Source organism: Notechis scutatus, chromosome 6 (genome assembly GCF_049901735.1).
Source record: "Notechis scutatus isolate UNSWTSFEM ecotype Mainland chromosome 6, rNotScu1.2, whole genome shotgun sequence".
Lineage (NCBI taxonomy): Eukaryota > Metazoa > Chordata > Lepidosauria > Squamata > Elapidae > Notechis > Notechis scutatus.
The window spans coordinates 45,802,763-45,824,554 of record NC_142014.1 but is presented as its reverse complement, the minus strand read 5'-3'; the positions used below and the strand labels follow the sequence as shown (position 1 = coordinate 45,824,554).

General features: G+C 44.6%; 1 protein-coding gene across 1 annotated transcript; it reads left to right on the top strand.

The window, feature by feature from the left end:
- Positions 1 to 123: 123 nt before the first annotated feature.
- UBE2N (ubiquitin conjugating enzyme E2 N) lies at positions 124 to 19,630 on the top strand. Its single transcript, XM_026693783.2, has 4 exons — positions 124 to 267; positions 17,807 to 18,053; positions 18,220 to 18,360; positions 18,960 to 19,630. The coding sequence occupies exons 1-4, from the start codon at positions 238 to 240 to the stop codon at positions 18,998 to 19,000; spliced, it is 459 nt and encodes a 152-aa protein (XP_026549568.1). The 5' UTR covers positions 124 to 237; the 3' UTR covers positions 19,001 to 19,630.
- The last annotated feature ends 2,162 nt before the right edge of the window (positions 19,631 to 21,792 follow it).

Here is a 21,792-nt window from a genome sequence, read left to right as displayed (position 1 = left end):
GAGAGACGCACCAATGGTTCTCATCTTTAAGGGAGACGAAGAGCCGCCTCCCCCCCTCCTCAGGAAACCATTGGGTTCATTCATCCTGCCTTGCTAGCAATTGACACTACGCTTCCCAGCTTGCCCGCGGAGGTGCTGCGATGACGTTACGGGAAGTGAATCACGGGCTTCTTCCGGTAGCGCGTAAGCCCCGAGCGGAGTCGAGGTCCAGTGGAGACTAAATCCTGATAAGACAAGATGGCCGGGTTGCCCCGCAGAATCATCAAGGTACCCGCTTTACTTCTCCTCTTGTCTGTTTCCTCTCCTCCCTTCCTCCCCCTGCGGCAGCTGGAGGCAGGCCCCGCGTCTAGCTCGTGGCCGGGAGAGCCTGGAGCAAATGCTTCGGGGGCGCGGCGTTTCCGGTGAGGGAGACAGGCAGTGGTGTCACTCTGCTTGCCCGCGCCGCTGCTGCGGGGGGAGGGGGGGGGGAGGAGGGGCGGCGAAGGACCGGCCCGCAGGAGCAGCCACCGCCATTCGAGGCGCGCGCGTATGTTGCAAAGGAGCGACGGCCGATGGGTGCGTGACGGATGCAAGGAGCGCCGCGGGCGAGGCCTCGGCACCTCAGCCTGCCGGGAATGAATGGGAATTTTAGGCGGGGAGGCTTGCACGAGCCCTCTCCGTCCGTCCCCTCTTCCGGACCTTTACCGCGCGAGCCACCCGCCCCTCAGTCCCTTCCCTTGCCTCTCCTCTCCCGCTTCTTCGTTTATTCTGCGGCCGGAGTGGGAGGTGTTTTGATGGGGCTAGACTAGGTGTATGACCTGGGGCCGGGCCGGGCCGGCAGGCGGGTGGAAACGGCTCAGCTGAATTGCTTCCCCAGAGCTCTGATATGCAGTCTCTACATTCGCCGCCGAAATAATTCTGCTCTTTTCTTTCCGACAAACAGCTAATCCGGGGAGAAGTGAGCGTGCTCTCCCTTCCCACGAGGAGGAAGGAGATGGTCAGTTTAGCGATGACTCATGAGTCCCTCCTTAAGGAATTGTGCTTTTACCGCTTGCCAAATTGCCTTGCAGCTCCTTTCCCCATCTCCTGTGTTATTGAGTAAATCCAGATTTGCATAGAAGGCTAAAATACTTTCATTTGAATGCATGCATCTTATGGCGGATTCTTGATGCCTCTCTGTGTGGCATAATTTGTTTTCTGCAGAATTTAATGTATAGTTTTAAAACCATGAAGAAATGAAGGTGAATTAACTGTTAAGCGCTTGATTTAAAATAAATCCACTTACAAATTGTCAGTCTTCTATATGTATTTTGTCATTTGTAGCATTTTGTTTTGTGTAGTTGAATATTTATGAAAATCTGCGCCAGTGTTAATAGAGCACTTACGACTTCTCTAGCTAAGAGGGGTATAGGTGATTCTGCTGAAGGAGATGCATTTCCATCAATGTATAGGGCCGGAATGGATTTCCCAGAGACTCAATTATGCTGAAGGAAGCAAGGCAAGAAGTTGCTTCCACCTTTGGCTGGTGGAAGTTGTTCACTTTTCTCTCCTCTTCATGGCTCTTTGATAAATATAATTAGAAATTTAGTCATATAATTTTACTGGAAGTTACTAGGAGTTATAGGAACAATGCACACACATAATACACACATATAAATGATAATGTGCTTTGATAACTTATACTAAAATCCTTAACACATTGTAATCTTATGGCTTTCTTCAGGATGATACATGCAATTAATTGGTTTGTATTTTAGAATGACTTTTCTGGGAAGGATCAACTTTAGTGATGAGATATCTCTTCATTGGAGTAAAACACCAGTTAAAACTGCAACTGTTTATCAACAGTAAATTTCTTTTAACTGGTAACTTATAAAACTAGTTCACAATCTTCAATATTACTAAAGGAGCAACACCAAGCCATGCCTATTTGCTCTAATGTCCTTCCTGTAGCTTTCTTGTTGACCATTTTGGAAATGGAATGTTGAAATAAAAAGGCCTTTGATCTGATCAAGCAGGTAAATATCTCAATTATTATTACAATAATGAAACAACTTATAGTTCTAATCCAAACTGAGAAGAGCATCAGGGTTGATTTTTTGGGGGGGGTGGTGGGGTAGATTTGGCTTACTTGATCAAACTATTAGGTGTTATTTGGAATCACTACATTGGCATTTCAAAGTTACATTTAGTTATTAGCCATTGTAGTTGATAATGGAAACCTGCAGCTAATTATGCATTATCTTAGATAAATCTTGGAAACAACTGGAGGAGAAAAATGTCTTTTCACAAAAGGAATGGATCTCTGAGCAACAGCCACCAATCATAAATATGAATGATTTATTGCATTCTTTCCTAGATAACAGACAAACATATTTCCTTTAGCACCACCTGGCTCTATGATATCCTTTTTCCACTAATCCTGAGCTCCCAAGTCTGTTGTAATATTAGAGAATGATACTGATATGAATAACACTCATTTAATCCACAAATCCCTGGTACTCAGACCTGGTAAAATCTTTCACATTTTAGCAATCCAAGAGGATTCACCTGCCCAGAACCTAGTTGGTTAGTAGCCAAATGTATGGAAATTGAGTATACATTTTGTTAACCTGTGGTACAATAGCAAAACTATCTAAGCCATCCTAGCATTCTAAAGAACTCTATTTTTGTATACTAATTGCTCATATAGCAAGCTATCTGCAGGCAGACTAAAAATAAAATCACCAATATCAGTCTCCATTTCCCAGATCCTGACCTTTCTATAAATTGGGATCTTGCATAAGTATCAGTCTTCCCTTTAGTCCTGTTACCAGGAAACACTGAACCTTTCTTGGCATCATCAAGAGATTCCTAAGTGGGAGGGATCCCTGTTAAGATTAACAGCTATCCAGAAGTATCTGTTGTGGGGCTTTCAGCTAGTATTTCAAGTCATAACCTAAGCCCTGATTGAACTCTTAATGTGAGTCAGCTTGGAACTCCCTGCATAAAGTAACATTCCTTAGTGCCATAACACTAAACATTGCTCTCTACCAAGAAAAAAATGTGTATTATCTAGCCAAACATCATCATCATCATCTCTGTCTAGACCAACTGGCAGTCCACGGGCCGGATGCATCATGCGCAGGCCGTGCCTACTCCACCTCCGTGAATGGGGAAAATGTCTCAAAATGTCATATGATGGCAATGTGATGCCGCGAGTTTGACACCTGTGGTCTAAACCAACTTTCATGACAATAGTGCTTTATCAGGGTCAGGAAAGTATATTTTCCTTTCATTCAAATTCTAGGTTTAGTTAAAGAGGCATCAGCACAAATTGGATACTAATCACAATAATCACAATTTAACTGAGCAGAATAGAGAGATTCAGAGTTTTAGATAGCCATGCGTATTTCCTCAAATGTCCCATCTTGGCTATAATTCCTATCTTATCATCATGATCTGCAGATGGATCAAGGATTGCATTTGACTAGTCTTCAAAAATCAGAACAATCTTTCCCAGGAGGAATTTCATCAGTCCACCAAAAATGCACCATTTCAATTCCCCTAGGCAGTAATGCTCCCTAGGAGATATAAAAAAAGGTCTATTTTACAGTAGAAACAAGGCATTTAGCTAACCCTGGCGAAAGAAAGAAAAGGGAAAATATGAATGTATCATGGGCTTCAATATTTATATGTTCTTTAAACTGGCTCATGTTTGTTGCTACATTTCTCAAAATGTTTCTATTTTAATTCTCTTTCTGGCTTCACATTCCTAAAACTAAAAGTAGTGTCAAAATCTTTCATACCCTACATTGAGAATGAGGAGAAAGAGAGGATGGAATATTGTGTCTTTGTTGTAAAAAGTGATGTAAGCCAACAAATACATTAGATTTATGTTTTGATCTGGATAATTCAAGAGCAAAGTTTAAAGAAATCGGTTGGTAAACATCTTGAAAACTAAGCGGTAATAATGACCAGATGTTACAATAATTTTTCCAAGGGACTAGTCTTGCCAGATACCTCATTTTTTTTCTCTTCAGTAGATAATTGGAATGCTTTAGAATGACATCTTGCTTTCAGAAATTGACAAAATTTTGTCAAAATTCACAAGAGGTAAATGCGGTGCTTTTCATTTAAGAAATAATAATCAAACACACAGTAGGGAAATATGTAGTCTGATCATTTGTGAAAAAGATCTTGGCATAATTATTAATTACAAATAATATTGGTGGGCGATTTGATGTCTACAAAAGGCAAATGCAATTTTAGTTGAATCAACAGAACTGTAGTCTTCAAATTACAGGGATAACAGTTCTCTTTATTCTGTATTGGTGGGATCTGCTTTGAGTACAGGTAGTCCTCGACTTAACAGTTCATTTAGTAACTGTTCGAAGTTAAAATGGCATTGAAAAAAGTGACTTATGACCATTTTTCACACTAATGACCATTGTAGCATCCCCATGGTCACGAGATTTACATTTAGATGCTTCACAGCTGGTTGCAGTGTCCCAGGGTCAAGGGATTCCTCCTTTTATTCCCCCCCCCCCCCCCCCCCCCCCCCCCCCCCCCCCCCCCCCCCCCCCCCCCCCCCCCCCCCCCCCCCCCCCCCCCCCCCCCCCCCCCCCCCCCCCCCCCCCCCCCCCCCCCCCCCCCCCCCCCCCCCCCCCCCCCCCCCCCCCCCCCCCCCCCCCCCCCCCCCCCCCCCCCCCCCCCCCCCCCCCCCCCCCCCCCCCCCCCCCCCCCCCCCCCCCCCCCCCCCCCCCCCCCCCCCCCCCCCCCCCCCCCCCCCCCCCCCCCCCCCCCCCCCCCCCCCCCCCCCCCCCCCCCCCCCCCCCCCCCCCCCCCCCCCCCCCCCCCCCCCCCCCCCCCCCCCCCCCCCCCCCCCCCCCCCCCCCCCCCCCCCCCCCCCCCCCCCCCCCCCCCCCCCCCCCCCCCCCCCCCCCCCCCCCCCCCCCCCCCCCCCCCCCCCCCCCCCCCCCCCCCCCCCCCCCCCCCCCCCCCCCCCCCCCCCCCCCCCCCCCCCCCCCCCCCCCCCCCCCCCCCCCCCCCCCCCCCCCCCCCCCCCCCCCCCCCCCCCCCCCCCCCCCCCCTGACCACCTGACAAGCAAAGTCAATGGGGAGTCACTTAACAACCCTGTTACTAATTTAACAACTGCAGTGATTCATTTAACAAATCTGGAAAGAAAAGTCGAAAAATGGGGCACAACTGCTTTAATACATTTCTTATTTAACATAAACTTTGGGCTCAATTGTGCTTGTTAGTTGAGAACTACCTGTACTACGTGCTGTATTGTTTGCCATGCTGTAAGGAAGATTCAGAAAAAGTCGACCAGATTCAGAGGGCAACAGGAAGAATAATCAGAGGACTAGAACAAAGTTTTGTGAAAAGAGGTTGAAAAATATATTTTGTAATAGAAGATTAAGGTGAATTTGACAAAGAATAATGAATTAAACTACAGGATAGAAAATTCCCACTAAATATAGGAAAAATGGAGCTGTTTGGAACTAATTATACAAAGAAGGATTTGCCCTACATTCAGTATGTTCAGATATAATCTGTATAACTGATGGGACTTTTAGGAAGGTCCTGATGGCCACACTTAATATTGTATGATTGATTATCTGATAATATGCTGTTTAAATTTTCTAGAACTCTTGCATATTTATAATGACAAACTTTTTTCTGATTTTTACTGCTATATTATACTCAGTGTGCCTGTGCAATGCAGTACAGTCATTTCTGGATCAGTAACAACTTGTACATTTGTTCTGTACCACTGGCGGAAATTTAATGTCTGCATTAATAAAGTAACAAAAGTGTATTTGAAAAACTGGTTCTATAAATATGATTCAGTATGTTAAATTCTTGGAAGTTTTAAAGTGCTCTTCAAGTGTCTTTATCCTTTTTTAAATAATAGATACAGTGTTTTTATCAATAGAGATCTAGAATCTGTGTTAATTAATATAATTATCTGATATTATATTTTAAATTGATAGGCTATATTACAACTCCCATATATTATTTAACTGCAGTTTCTAACAAGCTCAGCTAGGATGGCCAATATTAAGAGAGAATGGGAACTTCACTAACATTTGGAGATAATAAACATTCCCTAATCTGTAGGTAGTTTGTTAATTTATTTTAAATTTCTGATCAGATTATCTGTTAAATAATTATGTATGAAATAATATAGATATGACAAAATAAGATTTAAGATGCCTCAAACTTCACTATGCTACAATCAGAATAAGATGAAGATTGATATGTAGCCACATATATTTCAATAAATAGAAAATATTATTTTCAGATACTATTCTGAATGAATTAGGAGAAACTCCAGTAACCGGAAGTGCTCCAATGACTCTAAAGATACGCAGAACTAAGAATCAGACAGAATTAAAGGAGACGTAAAAAGAACTAACGATTGAGCAGGAAATAAGATCTGTAGCTGTGACTACCATGTATGCCAGTGTTTGATAATCAAGTTCTTGAGTCCTGACTGAGATCTAATAATAGCTCTTTTAAATTACAAAGAGGCATGGAAAGAAGAGATCAAGTGACAAATGTGGTGAGAAAGACTAAAGGATTATATTGGGCAGTTAAAAGATATTTTTGTCCATGGAGTTCTAACGTAGATTGTTAATGTCAGATTCGGATATTAAATAAATATAGCATAATAATGGTAAAAGCCTTGATTAGGTATTACTTTGTGATAAGAGTGCAAAAAAAATATTTTCCCACTCTTATTGCATCTCCAGGGCTGGCAGCCTTTTCAAAATGACCTGATCTGTGTAAGATGGTGCTAAGGGAACTATAAGGCCAATGTGAGGACGATTTGAGGCATCTATCACTTCAATCTGCTCTGAGCTGAACTCTGGATATCAAGGGGTATGGAGTTGACTGAGGCATGATCTGGCTTGATTATCTGCAAAGAGTTCAGGCTTGTTGTCCTGAGAAAATAGACCAGGCCACAGTATATGCATGTTCCTCCCAGTTGGTTAAGGTCTCCTAGGAGGCAGTATATAATTAGATCCAGGTAATGGAGAATCCATTTCTGTCCTCAGAAGGAAGGAGTCCTGCCAACTCTTCAAGAAGCAGTAGTCCTTTCCTTAATGAACCATTGCTGGTCTAATGGTCCTGGACAATTTTCATTCTGTCTATAATCTTCCTTTTATAGGGAAAGTGCGGAGAAGATGGCTAAAGACCTTGGCGAAAGCAAGTTAATCTTGCTTTTCGATAAAGATTCAGACCTGGATAACGAGTTAGATTTGATCACATTTGTTGCTGATTTTTTGAAAGACTGGAATGGAAAAATACATCTATCTAGGTCTTCCTGGTTTTTTCAATAGTTTTTGATACCATCAATTATATTTTCTGGACCTGTTTTAGTGGGGAGCATGTTACTGTGGCAGTTCTGCGCTAGTTTCAGTCAGTAGGGAGAGAAAAGTCTAGCTCTAGAACAGTGATTCCCAAACTTTTTCAGTCCACCGCCCCCTTGGTGCTACAAACTCATCCTCGGTGCCCCCCACCCAGGGGTGGGATTCAAATTTCTGTGGACGTGGCCTAATTTGAGGGTGTGGCTTGCTGGTCACATGATTGGGTGGGCGTTGCTTGCTGGTCATGTGACTGGGTGGGCGTAGCTTGCTGGTCATGTGACTGGCGTGGCTTGCTGGCTGGGCATGGCTTGCTGGTCACATGACAGGGTAGGTGTGATTTGGTGGTCATATGACTGGGTGGGCGTGGCCAGGTGACTGGCAAATCAAATACAAGTGGTCCTCACTTAATGGCTGGTTGTTTAGCAAGTGTTTTAATTTATGACTGGCCTCCCCAGAGATACTTGACCCGTTTTTGGAGTTTTGAAAGCCATGCACACACACTCCCTTTTAACCTGCTGGAGTAGAATCGGCAAAGCATCTCTGATTAGATTCTAGCAGTGAATAAAATCTAATCAGAGATGCTTTGCCGATTCTTGTTGATTTGTTTTATTTGTATTTCTTTATGTTGCTGAATTGCATTGACATGTGTGTCTCTTCTTGTGCACAACCAGGAAGCTTTTGTGATTATTTGCAGCAAAAATTACCAACCTCTGGCTTTGCTCTACTTTTCAAGCGTGTCAACACTGCCGCGTTCTAGGAGCTGGCCCCACAGGTCCACCCCATTGAGCTCACCCACTGCACTGGAGGGATCTGCCCAAGCAAGTCAAGTCAATGGGGTGAGCCTGAGAGAGGGAAAGAGAGAGAGAGAGAGAAGGAAGAAAACAAAGAGAAAAGGGAAAGAAAGAAAAAGGGACAAAGAGGGGAGGATGGAAGAAAGGGACAGAAAGAAAAAGAAATAAAGGAGGGAGGGAGGGAGGAGAAAGATAATGAGATATCTATTCTAGTCCAATCACCTGCTCCAGCAGGGTTAGAAGGGAGTGTGTGTGTGTTCTCGTAATTTACCAGTACATTTTGGTTTTGCCTTCTACAGAATTGGCACTGTAATACATTGGGGAAAAGTAATTTTTTAGGGTGGAGATCTGGTTCAATGGATCCTGTTTAAAGCCTCAACAAAATGTGAGAGCTTCCTGATAGTCTTGACCATGTTTTGTCCATAAAACCTTTAATAAAAGCCAAAGATGTTTCAATGTGGAAAAGGGCCTCAGTCTAAACTAGGCCTCATTTCAATCTGATGCATCAGGTCTCTCTCTCTCTCTCTCACTCACTCTCACTCTCACTCTCACTCTCACTCTCACTCTCCCTCTCCCTCCCAGACTGGCTTTGCTCTACTTTCCCAATGTGCCTGCAGGGCTGGCGCTTCGAACATGGATACATGGATGGATAGAGACAGAGAGAGAGACAGACAGACAGAGCGAGACAGGTAGGTAGGTACGTAGGTAGATAGATTGGTAGATAGATAGGTAGATAGGCAGGCAGGCAGGCAGACCTTTTGGATGAATGTATGGATAGGTAGGTAGGTAGATCTATATTGGTAGGTAGGTAGACAGAAAGACAGGTAGGCAGGAAGGCAGGCAGACAGACATTTTGGATGGATGGATAGATCTATATTGGTAGATAGGTAGGTAGGTAGACAGACAGAAAGGCAGGCAGACAGACAGGCAGACCTTTTGTATGGATGGATGGATGGACGGATGGATGGATGGACGGACAGACACATAGAAAGAACAAATGCGACAGCAGTGGCACTTTGAGAAAGTGGAGCAAAGCCAGAGTGGGAATTGAAGTCCACGCAAGTTGCCAAGGTTGAGAAACACAGGCTGAATATATCAACCCAGCCATTCTGGTTTAGAGTTTAGCATGCTGTTTGATTCCGGCTTAGTCAATGAATAAACCATGGCTAAGATCTTCCTGCTCCTTAATGCAGCTGCCCCCTGCCCCTTCTCCAGCCCCCTGCAGCTGCCCCTCTGCCCCTTCTGCAGCCCCTGCAGCTGCCCCTCTGCCCCTTCTGCAGCCCCCTGCAGCTGCCCCTTCTCCAGCCCCCTGCAGCTGCCCCTCTGCCCCTTCTCCAGCCCCTGCAGCTGCCCCTCTGCCCCTTCTGCAGCCCCCTGCAGCTGCCCCTCTGCCCCTTCTGCACCCCCTGCAGCTGCCTCTCCAGCCCCTGCAGCTGCCCCTCTGCCCTTCTCCAGCCCCTGCAGCTGCCCCTCTGCCCCTTCTGCAGCCCCTGCAGCTGCCCCTCTGCCCCTTCTGCAGCCCCTGCAGCTGCCCTTCTCCAGCCCCTGCAGCTGCCCCTCTGCCCTTCTCCAGCCCCCTGCAGCTGCCCTCTGCCCCTTCTGCAGCCCCTGCAGCTGCCCTCTGCCCCTTCTGCAGCCCCTGCAGCTGCCCCTCTCCAGCCCCCTGCAGCTGCCCCCTGCCCCTTCTCCAGCCCCTGCAGCTGCCCTCTGCCCTTCTGCAGCCCCTGCAGCTGCCCTCTGCCCCTTCTGCAGCCCCTGCAGCTGCCCCTTCTCCAGCCCCTGCAGCTGCCCCCTGCCCCTTCTCCAGCCCCTGCAGCTGCCCCTCTGCCCCTTCCAGCCCCTGCAGCTGCCCCTCTGCCCCTTCTCCAGCCCCCTGCAGCTGCCCCTCTGCCCCTTCTGCAGCCCCCTGCAGCTGCCCCTCTGCCCCTTCTGCAGCCCCTGCAGCTGCCCCTCTCCAGCCCCTGCAGCTGCCCCTCTGCCCCTTCTCCAGCCCCTGCAGCTGCCCCTCTGCCCCTTCTGCAGCCCCTGCAGCTGCCCCTCTGCCCCTTCTGCAGCCCCCTGCAGCTGCCCCTTCTCCAGCCCCTGCAGCTGCCCCTCTGCCCCTTCTCCAGCCCCTGCAGCTGCCCCTCTGCCCCTTCTGCAGCCCCTGCAGCTGCCCCTCTGCCCTTCTGCAGCCCCTGCAGCTGCCCTTCTCCAGCCCCTGCAGCTGCCCCTCTGCCCTTCTCCAGCCCCTGCAGCTGCCCCTCTGCCCCTTCTGCAGCCCCTGCAGCTGCCCCTCTGCCCCTTCTGCAGCCCCTGCAGCTGCCCCTTCTCCAGCCCCTGCAGCTGCCCCTCTGCCCCTTCTGCAGCCCCCTGCAGCTGCCCCTCTGCCCCTTCTGCAGTCCCCTGCAGCTTCTCCTCTGCCCCTTCTGCAGCCCCTGCAGCTGCCCCTCTGCCCCTTCTCCAGCCCCTTTGGCATCCAATTTTGCAATGCCAACCTCTCCGGGGCAGCGATGCAGCCGACCTCACCCTCTTTGCTTCAACCCAAGGTCCACTTCCATCGGGCCAAGCAAGGGGAGGTACTCTACACACGCTCAGAAACTCCCAATTTCAGTGAAGCGTTCTGCTCATCTTTATGCTCCGCCTGGGAGGAGGAAGGCGTGCGGAAGCAGCCCAGACCAGGGGAGGCGGAAGGAACAATCGCTTAGAAACTAAGCAAGCAAGCAAGCACAGGACTTGGTTGGAAGAACCGGGCTGCAGAGGGAGGCTAGGTTCTAGGTTCCGGACGGCTACGTAGAGCTGAACTGAACCGAGCCAAGTGCCTTGGAGAGCCGCAACTGCACCCACCCGCATCCTGCACGCAAACCCGGCTGGCTGGAGAGGCGGAGGCCAGGTGGATGCTGTGCGCTCCCTTGTTCTCCGGGGAAGGGGGTCCTAACGCCAGACCACCCACCCCTTCCACTGCGCGCCTTGGGAGGGTTTTGCTGCTTCCACCGGAGAGGGCGGCCTGCAAGCTAAGGCACCCTCTTTCCACCACCTCTCACCTCTCTCCCCCAGGCTTGGCAAGGCTCACCGTGTGCGGGTTCCATATTTGAGGTGCCAGCTACGGAGTGATGAAGCAGTCAACGGGCTGCATGGCCGGCAGTCAGTGAGCCTGCAGGGCCGACACCTCGAACACCCCCCTGCCACCTCTTAGCGCCCCCCTGCCAGCCCCCTTGCCTCTTACCGCCCCCCTAAGGCATCCCACCGGCCCCCAGGGGGTGGTACCGCCCACTTTGGGAACCACTGCTCTAGAATCTCGACCTGCGATGGCAAACCTATGCCACGCATGCTGGAAGTGGCATGCAGAGACATTTCCCCTGGCACGCAAGAGCTTGCCCGGAAGGGCCCTACTGCACATGCGTGCGTGCTGCTGCCGCCCAACAGCTGATTGTCGGGTATCTGGCGTGCATGGGTGGGGGGTGCGCGGGAGACACGTGCGCATGCGCAGATAGATAGCATATGGGAGTGATTGCATGCACATGCGCAGATGCGCAGTGCGTGGAGGGTTGATTACATGTGCAGGCGCAGATGCACAGTGTGCAGCAAGGGGAATCATGCGTGCAGGTGCAGATGCATGGTGCACAGCAAGGGGAATCGCATGTACAGGCGTGCGGCACGCAGCAAGGAGGTGTTGGGGGGGCCCCAGCACACATTGCCTTCTGAGTGCTGGCATGTGAGCGTGCGCGCACGAGCATCAGCACGGGAGCCGAAAAAGGTTTGCCACCACTGCTCTAGACCCTATCCCCACTCCTATTTTACACCTATATGAAGCCACTGCTTAATCTCATTGGTCAGCATGGAAATAGGTATCATCAATAACGATTATACTTATCTGGTCAAGGTTCTCTCACACTATCTGGGATATGGGGTTCTAGATGGGGAAAAAAAGGATGTGTGTTGTAGGATCCTACCCCCTTATTTGGGAACATTCAACCTTTAGTTCTGAATGAGATAACAGTCCTTAGACCAGGGGTCCTCAAACTTTTTAAATGGAGGGCCAATTCATGGTCCCTCGGACTGTTGGGGGGGCTGGACTGGCTGGATGGGCATGGCTAGATGGTCATGTGACTGGATGGGCATGCCTAGGCATTGTGATTGGGTGGGTGTGGCCAATTTTGCAGTCCATTTTGCCAGTTTAGCAGTCCATTAAACAATACACACAAATTAAACTTTCATTTGCTCCTGAGGATGTTGCTCTTTTGGTTGACATTTCTTTTTACTAAATAGTTTTTTAAGTTGTTTGATGGTCCCCTTCAGGATACTTAGTTTTGCAGCAATTCTTACAATGAACAAGTCCCTCCCTCCCTCCCTATCCTATCTCTCTCCCTCTCTCTCTCTCTGTCTTTCTCTCTCTGTCTCACTCTTTCTGTCTCTCTTTCCATATCTCACTCTCCTGGGGCATCTTCTGCAGGATGCCCTTCAATCCTGGCAGTGCCCTGGAATACCTCGTTGAATTCCATTCCATTCCATTTCCATTCCATTCCATCCTATTCCCACTCCCATTCCCACTCCATGTTATTGCTACTGCTATTTCATCCCATCTCATCCTGTTCCCATTCCCATTCCATTCTCTCCTATTTCCATTCCATTAACATTGTGGTGGTCTCAAATCAGCTTCTGGAATCTCGCTGACTGTCCTGGAGCTTCCTCTGCATGTGCCAAACGCACGCAACAGGCTCGATCCAGGTCTCCGTGTGTCTGGCAGGCAGGATCCAACCGGGCAGGCATCACTTGGAGCAGATCAGACGAGGAAGCCCCAAGGCGGGGGCTCAGCGGCCGCTGAGATGTGAGCGAGCTAGGGAGTGGGCACTGCAACAGCCGCCCCACTGTCTTTCCCACTGTCGCCGCTTGGATTCCCTTCCTGTTTCCCTCTCCAGGAGCAGAGACATGTTCTCCTTCAGGGGCAGGCAGCCTCACCGGCCACCACTCTGGAACTGCTGAGTGCTGAGTGGGAGCAGGACGGCCAGCCAAGCGGCGGCGGGAGGGTGGGGAAGAAGGTGGCGGGGCAGCTGTTGTGGCACCAGCTCCCTAGCTCACTCGTGTCTTGCCAGCTTCGCTTCTCCACTGGCCGCCAAGCTCTCCTCGTGAGTGAAGGGCTGCGCCTTTCTCCAGCCAAGGAAAGAACTCAAAGATTTGCCACCGTTGCTCTGTCGGGCGGGGCGTCCCAACGGGAGAGGCTGCACCTGCTGCGTAATTAAGCATTGCTTCCAAGAGTTGCGCTTAGTTCCAGGGTGGCGCTCTCCGCTGAGGGCCATCCACTTGCCCTCCCCCTGCCTTGGACCCCACATCCAGCCTGTGACTGGGGGATCTGCTGCTTCTGGGCTAATCCAGCCGGCATGGGATAGCCCTGCGCTATGGCACGACATGCTCTCGGGCTTCCCACCCCTCTCTGCTTATGTTCTGCTTCACCCAGGATAAATGGAAAGCATGCAGGTACCTGATACTAAGCACGACTCTTGGAAGTGATGTGTAATTACACGGCAGGCGCAGCCTCTCCTGTTGGGACCCTTCATTTTTTCCCCCACAGAGGAGTGACAGTGGACTGAAGTCTCTGGCAAATCTTCGAGTTCTTTCCTCAGCTGGCAAAAGGTGCGGCCTGTTTTTGGCCTCTCCCGTCCCTAGAAGCATTCCGCCAACCAAAAACAGGGCACGCAGATGCCTCCCCGGGCCTCTACCCACACCTTTTTTGGCCTTCCCCGTCCCCAGAAGCACTCTGCTGGCCAAAAACAGAGAGCACGGATGCCTCCCGGGGCCTCTACCTCTTTTTTGGCCTCACCCATCCCTAGAAGCACTCTGCCGGCCAAAAACAGGGCATGCGGATACCTCCCAAGACCTCCGCCCGCCCCTTTTTTGGCCTCCTCTACCCCCCAGAAGCACTCTACCAGCAAAAACATTGGTCTTACCTTCCAGTTCTAGCCCGTGGGACTTGCAAAGGGAAGTCCTGCACTTGGCCAAAGGGTGGGGGCTGGCAGGTGGGTGGGACGATGTGGGCGGGGCAGCCTCATAGTCCCACGCAGGCTGGATTAATGGCTTCAGTGGGCCGTATCCGGTCCGTGGGGTGGAGTTTGAGAAAGCCTACCCTAGACAACAAGTGCACAACCTGGGGTCCTTTTGGACTTTTTGGTTCCCCTTGTAGAACAGATAGCAGCTGTGATCAGGAGGTCCATTGCATAAATCCATTTTGTGCACCAGTTGATGATTCTGCCCAGAATCATCAGACGACTGGCATATAAAGTAAATAAATGTGTTTGGATTAATATCCATGGTCACTCGTGCCTTGGTGACCTTTCATTTGAATTGTTGCAATGTGCTGTTCGTGGGTCTGTCTTTGAATACTATTTAGAAGCTACCACTGTTCCAGAATGTGGTAATGTAGACAGTTAGAGGCACATCATGGTATACTCATGTACTGTAACTTCACTTCTTTGCAAGCTGCACTGGCTTCCAGTAGGCTCCTGGGTACAATTTAGGGTTCTGGTTATAAAGCCCTTTTAGGCAAAGCAAAGGACCAGCTTATCCCCTTATCTTTGATTGTTTCTACTGTCACATAAAATCTAGATGTCAGCCCCATATCCATCTTGATTCAGATTTGGGGCTACTACAAGGCAGGTTGAGTAACTGGGAATGAGAGTGAAGTGAGAAGGGAGGATAGCCACAACAACATTCTTTCGCCAGAGCTCAAGGTTGAGTCACTGGAGTTTGGAGGGGAGTGGCTGGACTTGGCGGGAGTTCAGAATGGAGGTGGATTGGAGAGTGTGACTTGAGGGTCATCAGTAAGGGGCTAGGTGTGAGTTTTACTGTAGCAGGGGAAAACGCAGGAATTCAGATTTGGGTTTTCCCCAGATGTGCCAATATGACTTCTCTTATAAATTCTTACTTGGATGGACTTTGTCTCTGAGTGCTGAATTTGGGGTGGAGAGTTTGGTTGGAATGCTGACACTAGAGATACTTTGTATGCTCCATGAAACAGTGCCATCTTATGGGACCCAGGAGACACACCTTTTCTTTCGCACCTCCTACATTACAGAACATTCCCCACCCACCCCCAGATTTGAATTCCTTGACCATTTTGGCCTATTATTTGGCTTTGAAAACTTCCCTCTTCTTCAGGCATTGGACCAGGTCCAATAAGTCCATTCTGTAAGATATTGGCATATATTGGAATATAGGTTTTTAAATTATTTTTGTTTTGATCATTTGCCCTGATTCTACCCTAAATTAAGGGATTACAGGGTCGTAAAAAGAGACTTTGTTTTTTTAGTGTTTAGGTCTTTTCAAACTTGATGTTAACTGCCCAGAATCACTATCTCTGGATTGAATGGCCATAGATATATTAAATAAAAAACTAAAAGCTTGTATTTTGAACCGCATAGGACTGGACTTTCCTAGAGCATTATATTATTCATGCAGCCCAGGAAAATACACATTTTAGTTAGGGGGGCATATCTAGAATAGAATAGAACAGAACAGAACAGAATAGAATTCTTTATTGGCCAAGTGTGATTGGACACACAAGGAATTTGTCTTGGTGCAAATGTTCTCAGTGTACATAAAAGAAAAGATACATTCATCAAGAGTCAAGAATCATAAGGTAAAACACTTAATAATAATAGTCATAGGGTACAATCAAATCATACTAGAAAACAGTCCATATAAATTGTAAGGATACAAGTGACAAAGTTATAGTCATACAGTCACAAGTGGGAAGGGAGGGGTGATAAGTAGTGATGAGAAGATTAATAGTAATAATAGTGCAGACTTTGTAAACAGTGTTGAGGGAATTATTTGTTTAGCAGAGTGATGGCGTTCGGGAAAAAACTGTTCTTGTGTCTAGTTGTTCTGGTGTGCAGTGCTCTATAGCATTGTTTTGAGGGTGGGAGTTGAAACAGTTTATGTCTGGGATGTGAGGGGTCTGTAAATATTTTCACAGGCCTCTTTTTGACTCGTGCAGTATATAGGTCGTCGAGTGAAGGCAGGTTGGTAGAAACTATTTTTTCTGCAGTCCTAATTACTCTCTGAAGTCTGTGTCTGTCTTGTTGGGTTGCAGAACCAAACCAGACAGTTACAGAGGTACAGATGACAGACTCAGTAATTCCTCTATAGAACTGTATCAGCAGCTTCTTGGGCAGTTTGAGCTTTCTGAATTGGTGCAGATCTGTCTCAGAGCATCTCGTCATATCATGTGACTAGCTCTATAATTTAAATGTGTTATTTCTATGGGATCATACAGTTACTCTGTAGGCACAGGAATAGATGCAGTTTCTTTAAGGAGGCATTGACAAATACATATATTCTAAAATGTCTTTCCGAATCTAAATTATGCCATATTCCTATTAATGTATTTCTTTAAGAGGTTGAAATGTGTTACATATACTTAATATATTTGTAATGTGTAATTCTATAAATTGTGCAGCAAGTACATGTGCTGTATTCAACTAGTTGCTATGGTCAATGAGGCTGTAGACCTCTTTCCTCTGATAGTAAAAAAACAAAACTGGATTCAGGTAGCTTAAGATAAAATATCATTTGGTTTAAAATAAATACTCCTTCATTATTAGATGCAGATCTGTTTTTTCTAATGAAATTGGAGTGGAGAAACTAAAACAAACTTTTATAATAAAAGATTTTACTTTGCAAACTAAGAAATCATTTGTAAATCTCGGAACAGATGGAGTTCTTTCGGAGACCAGCATGGAAAAAATATAATACTATAAATGTGGTAGCATTATGCTTCATAACACTATCTATCTATATTTATCTATCTATATTTATCTATATTTATCTATCTATCTATCTATCTATCTATCTATCTATCTATCTACACAATTAAATAAATAAGGAGTTTAAGCAGTTTTATTTATTTTGCTTAGCAAAATAAGTTTCAATGCTTTCTTAAAGTATATCAGAAAACTTATAAATATCAGCAAATGGAAACTATAAATTTAAATGAATTTTAAACTTATTAATTATTTTCAAATATATATGTTTTTCAATAGATCTGAAAGTACATAAGAAATTTGATGACACACTGGTGCCTAATTTGTCAAGGAAACTAAATTTCTTGTTTTATGAAGCAGTTTTTATATTTAGCCATGCATGTTAAAATAGTTTTCTTAGTCCTGTATTAGAAGGTGGTTCTGATTATTTCTTCTGTTAAACAGGAGAGTAAGAGCAGGACAACCTCACTAGTGTTTTTCAATTTCATGTGTGATAGAAAACTCACTTCCAAAATAACAACAATGGATAGTGTGCAAACATGTTATTAATTCCAAGGCTTTCAGGTTTCAGTGAATCACTGGTCTCATGCTCCCAGATGAACCCAGAGCAAAAGCTGCAAGGTTACATAGATCTTATATAGAATGTTGATCAAGGACTATTTGTGCAGGTGTTTACAGCAGCAGAAATTCTCAAACATAGAAAAATTGTTGTTCAATATATAAGAAAAAAAGTTGGCCCCAAAGGAAGACAATAGCATTAATAAAAGTTTTGATAGATGAGTTGAGCCAAGACTTTAGTAGTTATTCTGACAGACTACCCTGCATTTACAACGGAAGAGGGAAGAGATAAGGAAATGGCAGCATTTATGCTTGAATCATGTGTCATTTCAAGGCATGAACTCTTACCAACAACTGCTGTGTTGTTTTTTTCTCTTTCAGGAAACCCAGCGCTTGCTGGCAGAACCTGTTCCTGGCATAAAGGCAGAACCAGATGAAAGCAATGCACGTTATTTTCATGTGGTCATTGCAGGGCCACAGGATTCCCCCTTTGAGGGTGGGACATTTAAACTTGAACTATTCCTTCCAGAAGAATATCCAATGGCAGCTCCGAAAGTACGTTTCATGACCAAAATTTATCATCCTAATGTAGACAAATTGGGAAGAATATGTTTAGATATTTTGAAAGGTAAGCATTTTGGAATCATTATTACAATGAGCAATTACAATCTTTTAGCGGATTGTGAAGATATTCAGAAATTATTTCAGTGATTTCCCAAGCTGGGAAGTGTGGGAGAAAGAGTGTCTTTATTAGAAATGCTGCTGTAGTAGTACCTTCTCACTTGCTTCCTCAGATAAATGGTCTCCAGCTTTGCAGATCCGTACAGTTCTGCTATCAATCCAGGCTTTGTTAAGCGCACCCAACCCAGATGATCCATTAGCAAATGATGTAGCTGAGCAGTGGAAGACCAATGAAGTCCAAGCCATAGAAACAGGTGTTGTATCTTCATTCTAGGACTAGTTCCTCTCTTCAAGATACCTACCTACCCTTCTCCCCCCCTTCTCTCTTCGTCTGTTTCTCTTTCTCTCATGCGGGTGATTTGGAGAGAGTAGGGCCCTTTCTTACATTTCATGTTGTTTTTCCTTTGCTTTTATTTTATAAACATATTTAGATAGATTATAGATATGCATGCAAGCAGTTAACTTTATAAAATGAAGAATTAATATCTGGTTCAGCATAATTTCTGCCTACCCTCCCTTGCTGAAGTTTACTTCCCGGCTAGTTTGTTAAGGTTAATTGAATGAGCATATTGTATATGCCAGGAAAAAAAAAATAGATAGATAAATTACTCTTCCAAATGGTACTGCTTTAGTGTCATGAGACGTGCTGATCACAACTAATTATGATAAATGTTGCATAACAGATCGAAGTTATCACGTGCCTAATGTGAATATGGAAAAGTAACTATTAATTCATAAAAAAAGGAAACTTATAGCAGAAATATAGATAGAAAATCTGTAACAGATTTTCAGCAAAATCAAATAAGTGACTTACTGTTTGGACTAATACATCTTTTTTCCTTTCTTTTTACAGCCAGAGCATGGACTAGGCTATATGCCATGAATAATATTTAAAATGTGCTCTAAATTAGTGTGCATCACTTTTTCCTGTTCTGCCAAGACCTCTTCCTTTTTTTGTTTTCACATAATGGACAGAGTCTTAGAAAACTTTACAGAATAAAAACCCAGACATCAGTTCTTTGGTGATTTAAATGCACATTAGCAAATCTGTGTCTTGTCCTAATTCACTCCTGTTCTGCATGAGCAGAGGCTAGAAGTATCATCAGGATTGTTTGTGAAATTGTTTAAAAGCAGTAGCACATCTCTGCTTTTAATGATTTTTTCCCCATCATGAGTTAAGTGTAAGCACTGTGAATGAAAGTAGTCAGGGTTAGCTGCAGGGGTTTTTGTTCTAATTGTGTGGGCTCCTCCTCCCTTTTTTTTATGGTGATGCTAATTGCATTGGTTAAAGCAGCTAACCAGTTATATTCTAGCCAAGTCTAACTTAGCTGTAGCTGGACAAGCTTAGTTGTTTGAAAAAATGGGAACATTAAACATCCACTCACTAATAATATTGTGATTCTGCTGTCAAGTGTAAAAATCTTCCTTTCAAAAAAAAAAAAAAAAGCTTGTGACCATTTTGTATGGCTTGTCTGGAAAATCTTCTGTAAATCTTATGTTTTAGTAAAATATTTTGTTATTCTACTTTGCCTTTGTACAGTTTGTTTTGATGTGTTCTTTTTCCCTTTTTCAATTGTGACAATCGCTTTTTTAAAAAAACAAAGCTGGATTGAAACTGTTTGATTTCATCAACCTAAAAGTTGTAGTATAATCTTGGATTTTTTTCCGACTTGTATTCATGCCTTACTAGTGTTCATAATATTTTTTGGTTTTGTGTTTTTAAAAGCCTTTGATAATGTAGTAGCTTATCAGAGACTTAAATAGGTTAGACGCATCATTGATGTTATGTACATGCAGTATTAAGTACCACTAAAGCAGGAAGCTAGCAAAACAAACAGCAATTTTGGGTGTGTATGTAACTTGTCTGTCTTGTGTTAAGTATCAGACTACACATTTAAAGATAATTTGCATTTTTTAAAATGATCCTGTGCATAGAATTAAAACCTACATTATGGTAAATTAAGATCTTTACAGCTAGCTTTGTTAAATCTGGTTTCATCGGCAATACTTACACTACCATGGTTTTGCTCCATTTCTTAATTTGAAAAAAAAAAAAAAAAGCCATCATGTTAAGATGTAAAAAAAACCCTACGGGGCATATTTTGATCACATTTCTCACCCCCACACTTTCTGAAAACTTCTTTTTCTTACCCTATGTCTTTGCCTTGACTATCTTTTAATCTTTGTGCTTTCAATGTGGCCAATGTAATGCCAGTTGCCATGGATAATATCTGTCTTTTAGTTCAGGGGACAATATTGAGATCCATAATTTTCCCATCATACCTGTGCTAGTATCATATGGGATTTCTATATAGAATATGGTGTATGTATTGTGCTCTTATGTAAGATAAATATCTATTAAAATCACATTTTCAACAGACAAATGCTTTTAGTGATGGTATTGTCCCCCGAGTTGATTGCATTATAGCATAATAAAAGCTTCATATATTTTAGCAAGAGAGATTATCTTAAAATGGTTTCTCTGAAAACTGGCATTAAAACCATCTTAAAGTTATTTGAGATTCTGTTTTAGATTATATCTGGTGTTTTAGTTGGTTCTTTCTGTATTATCAATGAATAGTACCATTGTTGTGAGAGAGTGATACACACACACACACACACACACACACACACAAATAGGGAGGAATTTACATCTGTAAAGGTTGTAAGATATATTTCAACCTTTACAGATGTAAATTCTTCCAAATTTTGTTGATAAACATAAGCAATACTTATTTGTAATATATTATAATTCTAAAACTATTAGTGAAAAACATATCTGATTTTGACAATGGCTACTATCTAATATATTTTTTTAGCTTGTAGTTGGATGATAAATATATAATACTTTTGTTTAGTTGGATATTCACATCGCATATGTCTTTGTATTGTGTATTTTGACATCCCTTTGGCATTTTTCTGATATTCAAAATACTCCTGTGGATTTACACTGCTTTTTATTTATTTTAAGAACTCTTAATGGCTGAATGTTTGGTTATTAAATTACTTACGTTCTAAGATAGAACCACTAAACTATATTTATTGAAAAACAAAATGCTATAAATAAAATTTGTCTTAAAATCCCAGAAGCATTTTGACCTTAAACTAATTGTGAGAAGTGGTTAATCAGAATCCTTATTTTTCAAATGTATTGAATAATCCAGGCAGATTTAATTATGGGTTTCATTTGAAACGTTTATTGACTGATATCAAACATTTGATTGCAGAAAGTGCCACTGAGCTCTTCTGTAAATGCATAGGCTCACTGATTTAAGTATATTCCGTTGAACTAAATGGGACTTAAAATACTTTGAATCCACCCCCCCCACCCGCTTTCTTGCATATAATGAAATGCTATATGTGTATTCAGGTAAGTGAATATATTTATATATACACTGCTCAAAAAAATAAAGGGAACAGAAAAATAAGACATCCTAGATCTAAATGAATGAAATATTCTTATTAAATACTTTATTCATTACATAGTTGAATGTGCTGACAACAAAATCACAGAAAAATTATCAATGGAAATCAAATTTAGCAACCCATGGAGTTACACTCAAAATTAAAGTGGAAAAAACTACAGGCTGATCCAACGTTGATGTAATGTCCTGGATTTGGAGTTACACTCAAAATTAAAGTGGAAAAAAACACTACAGGCTGATCCAACGTTGATGTAATGTCCT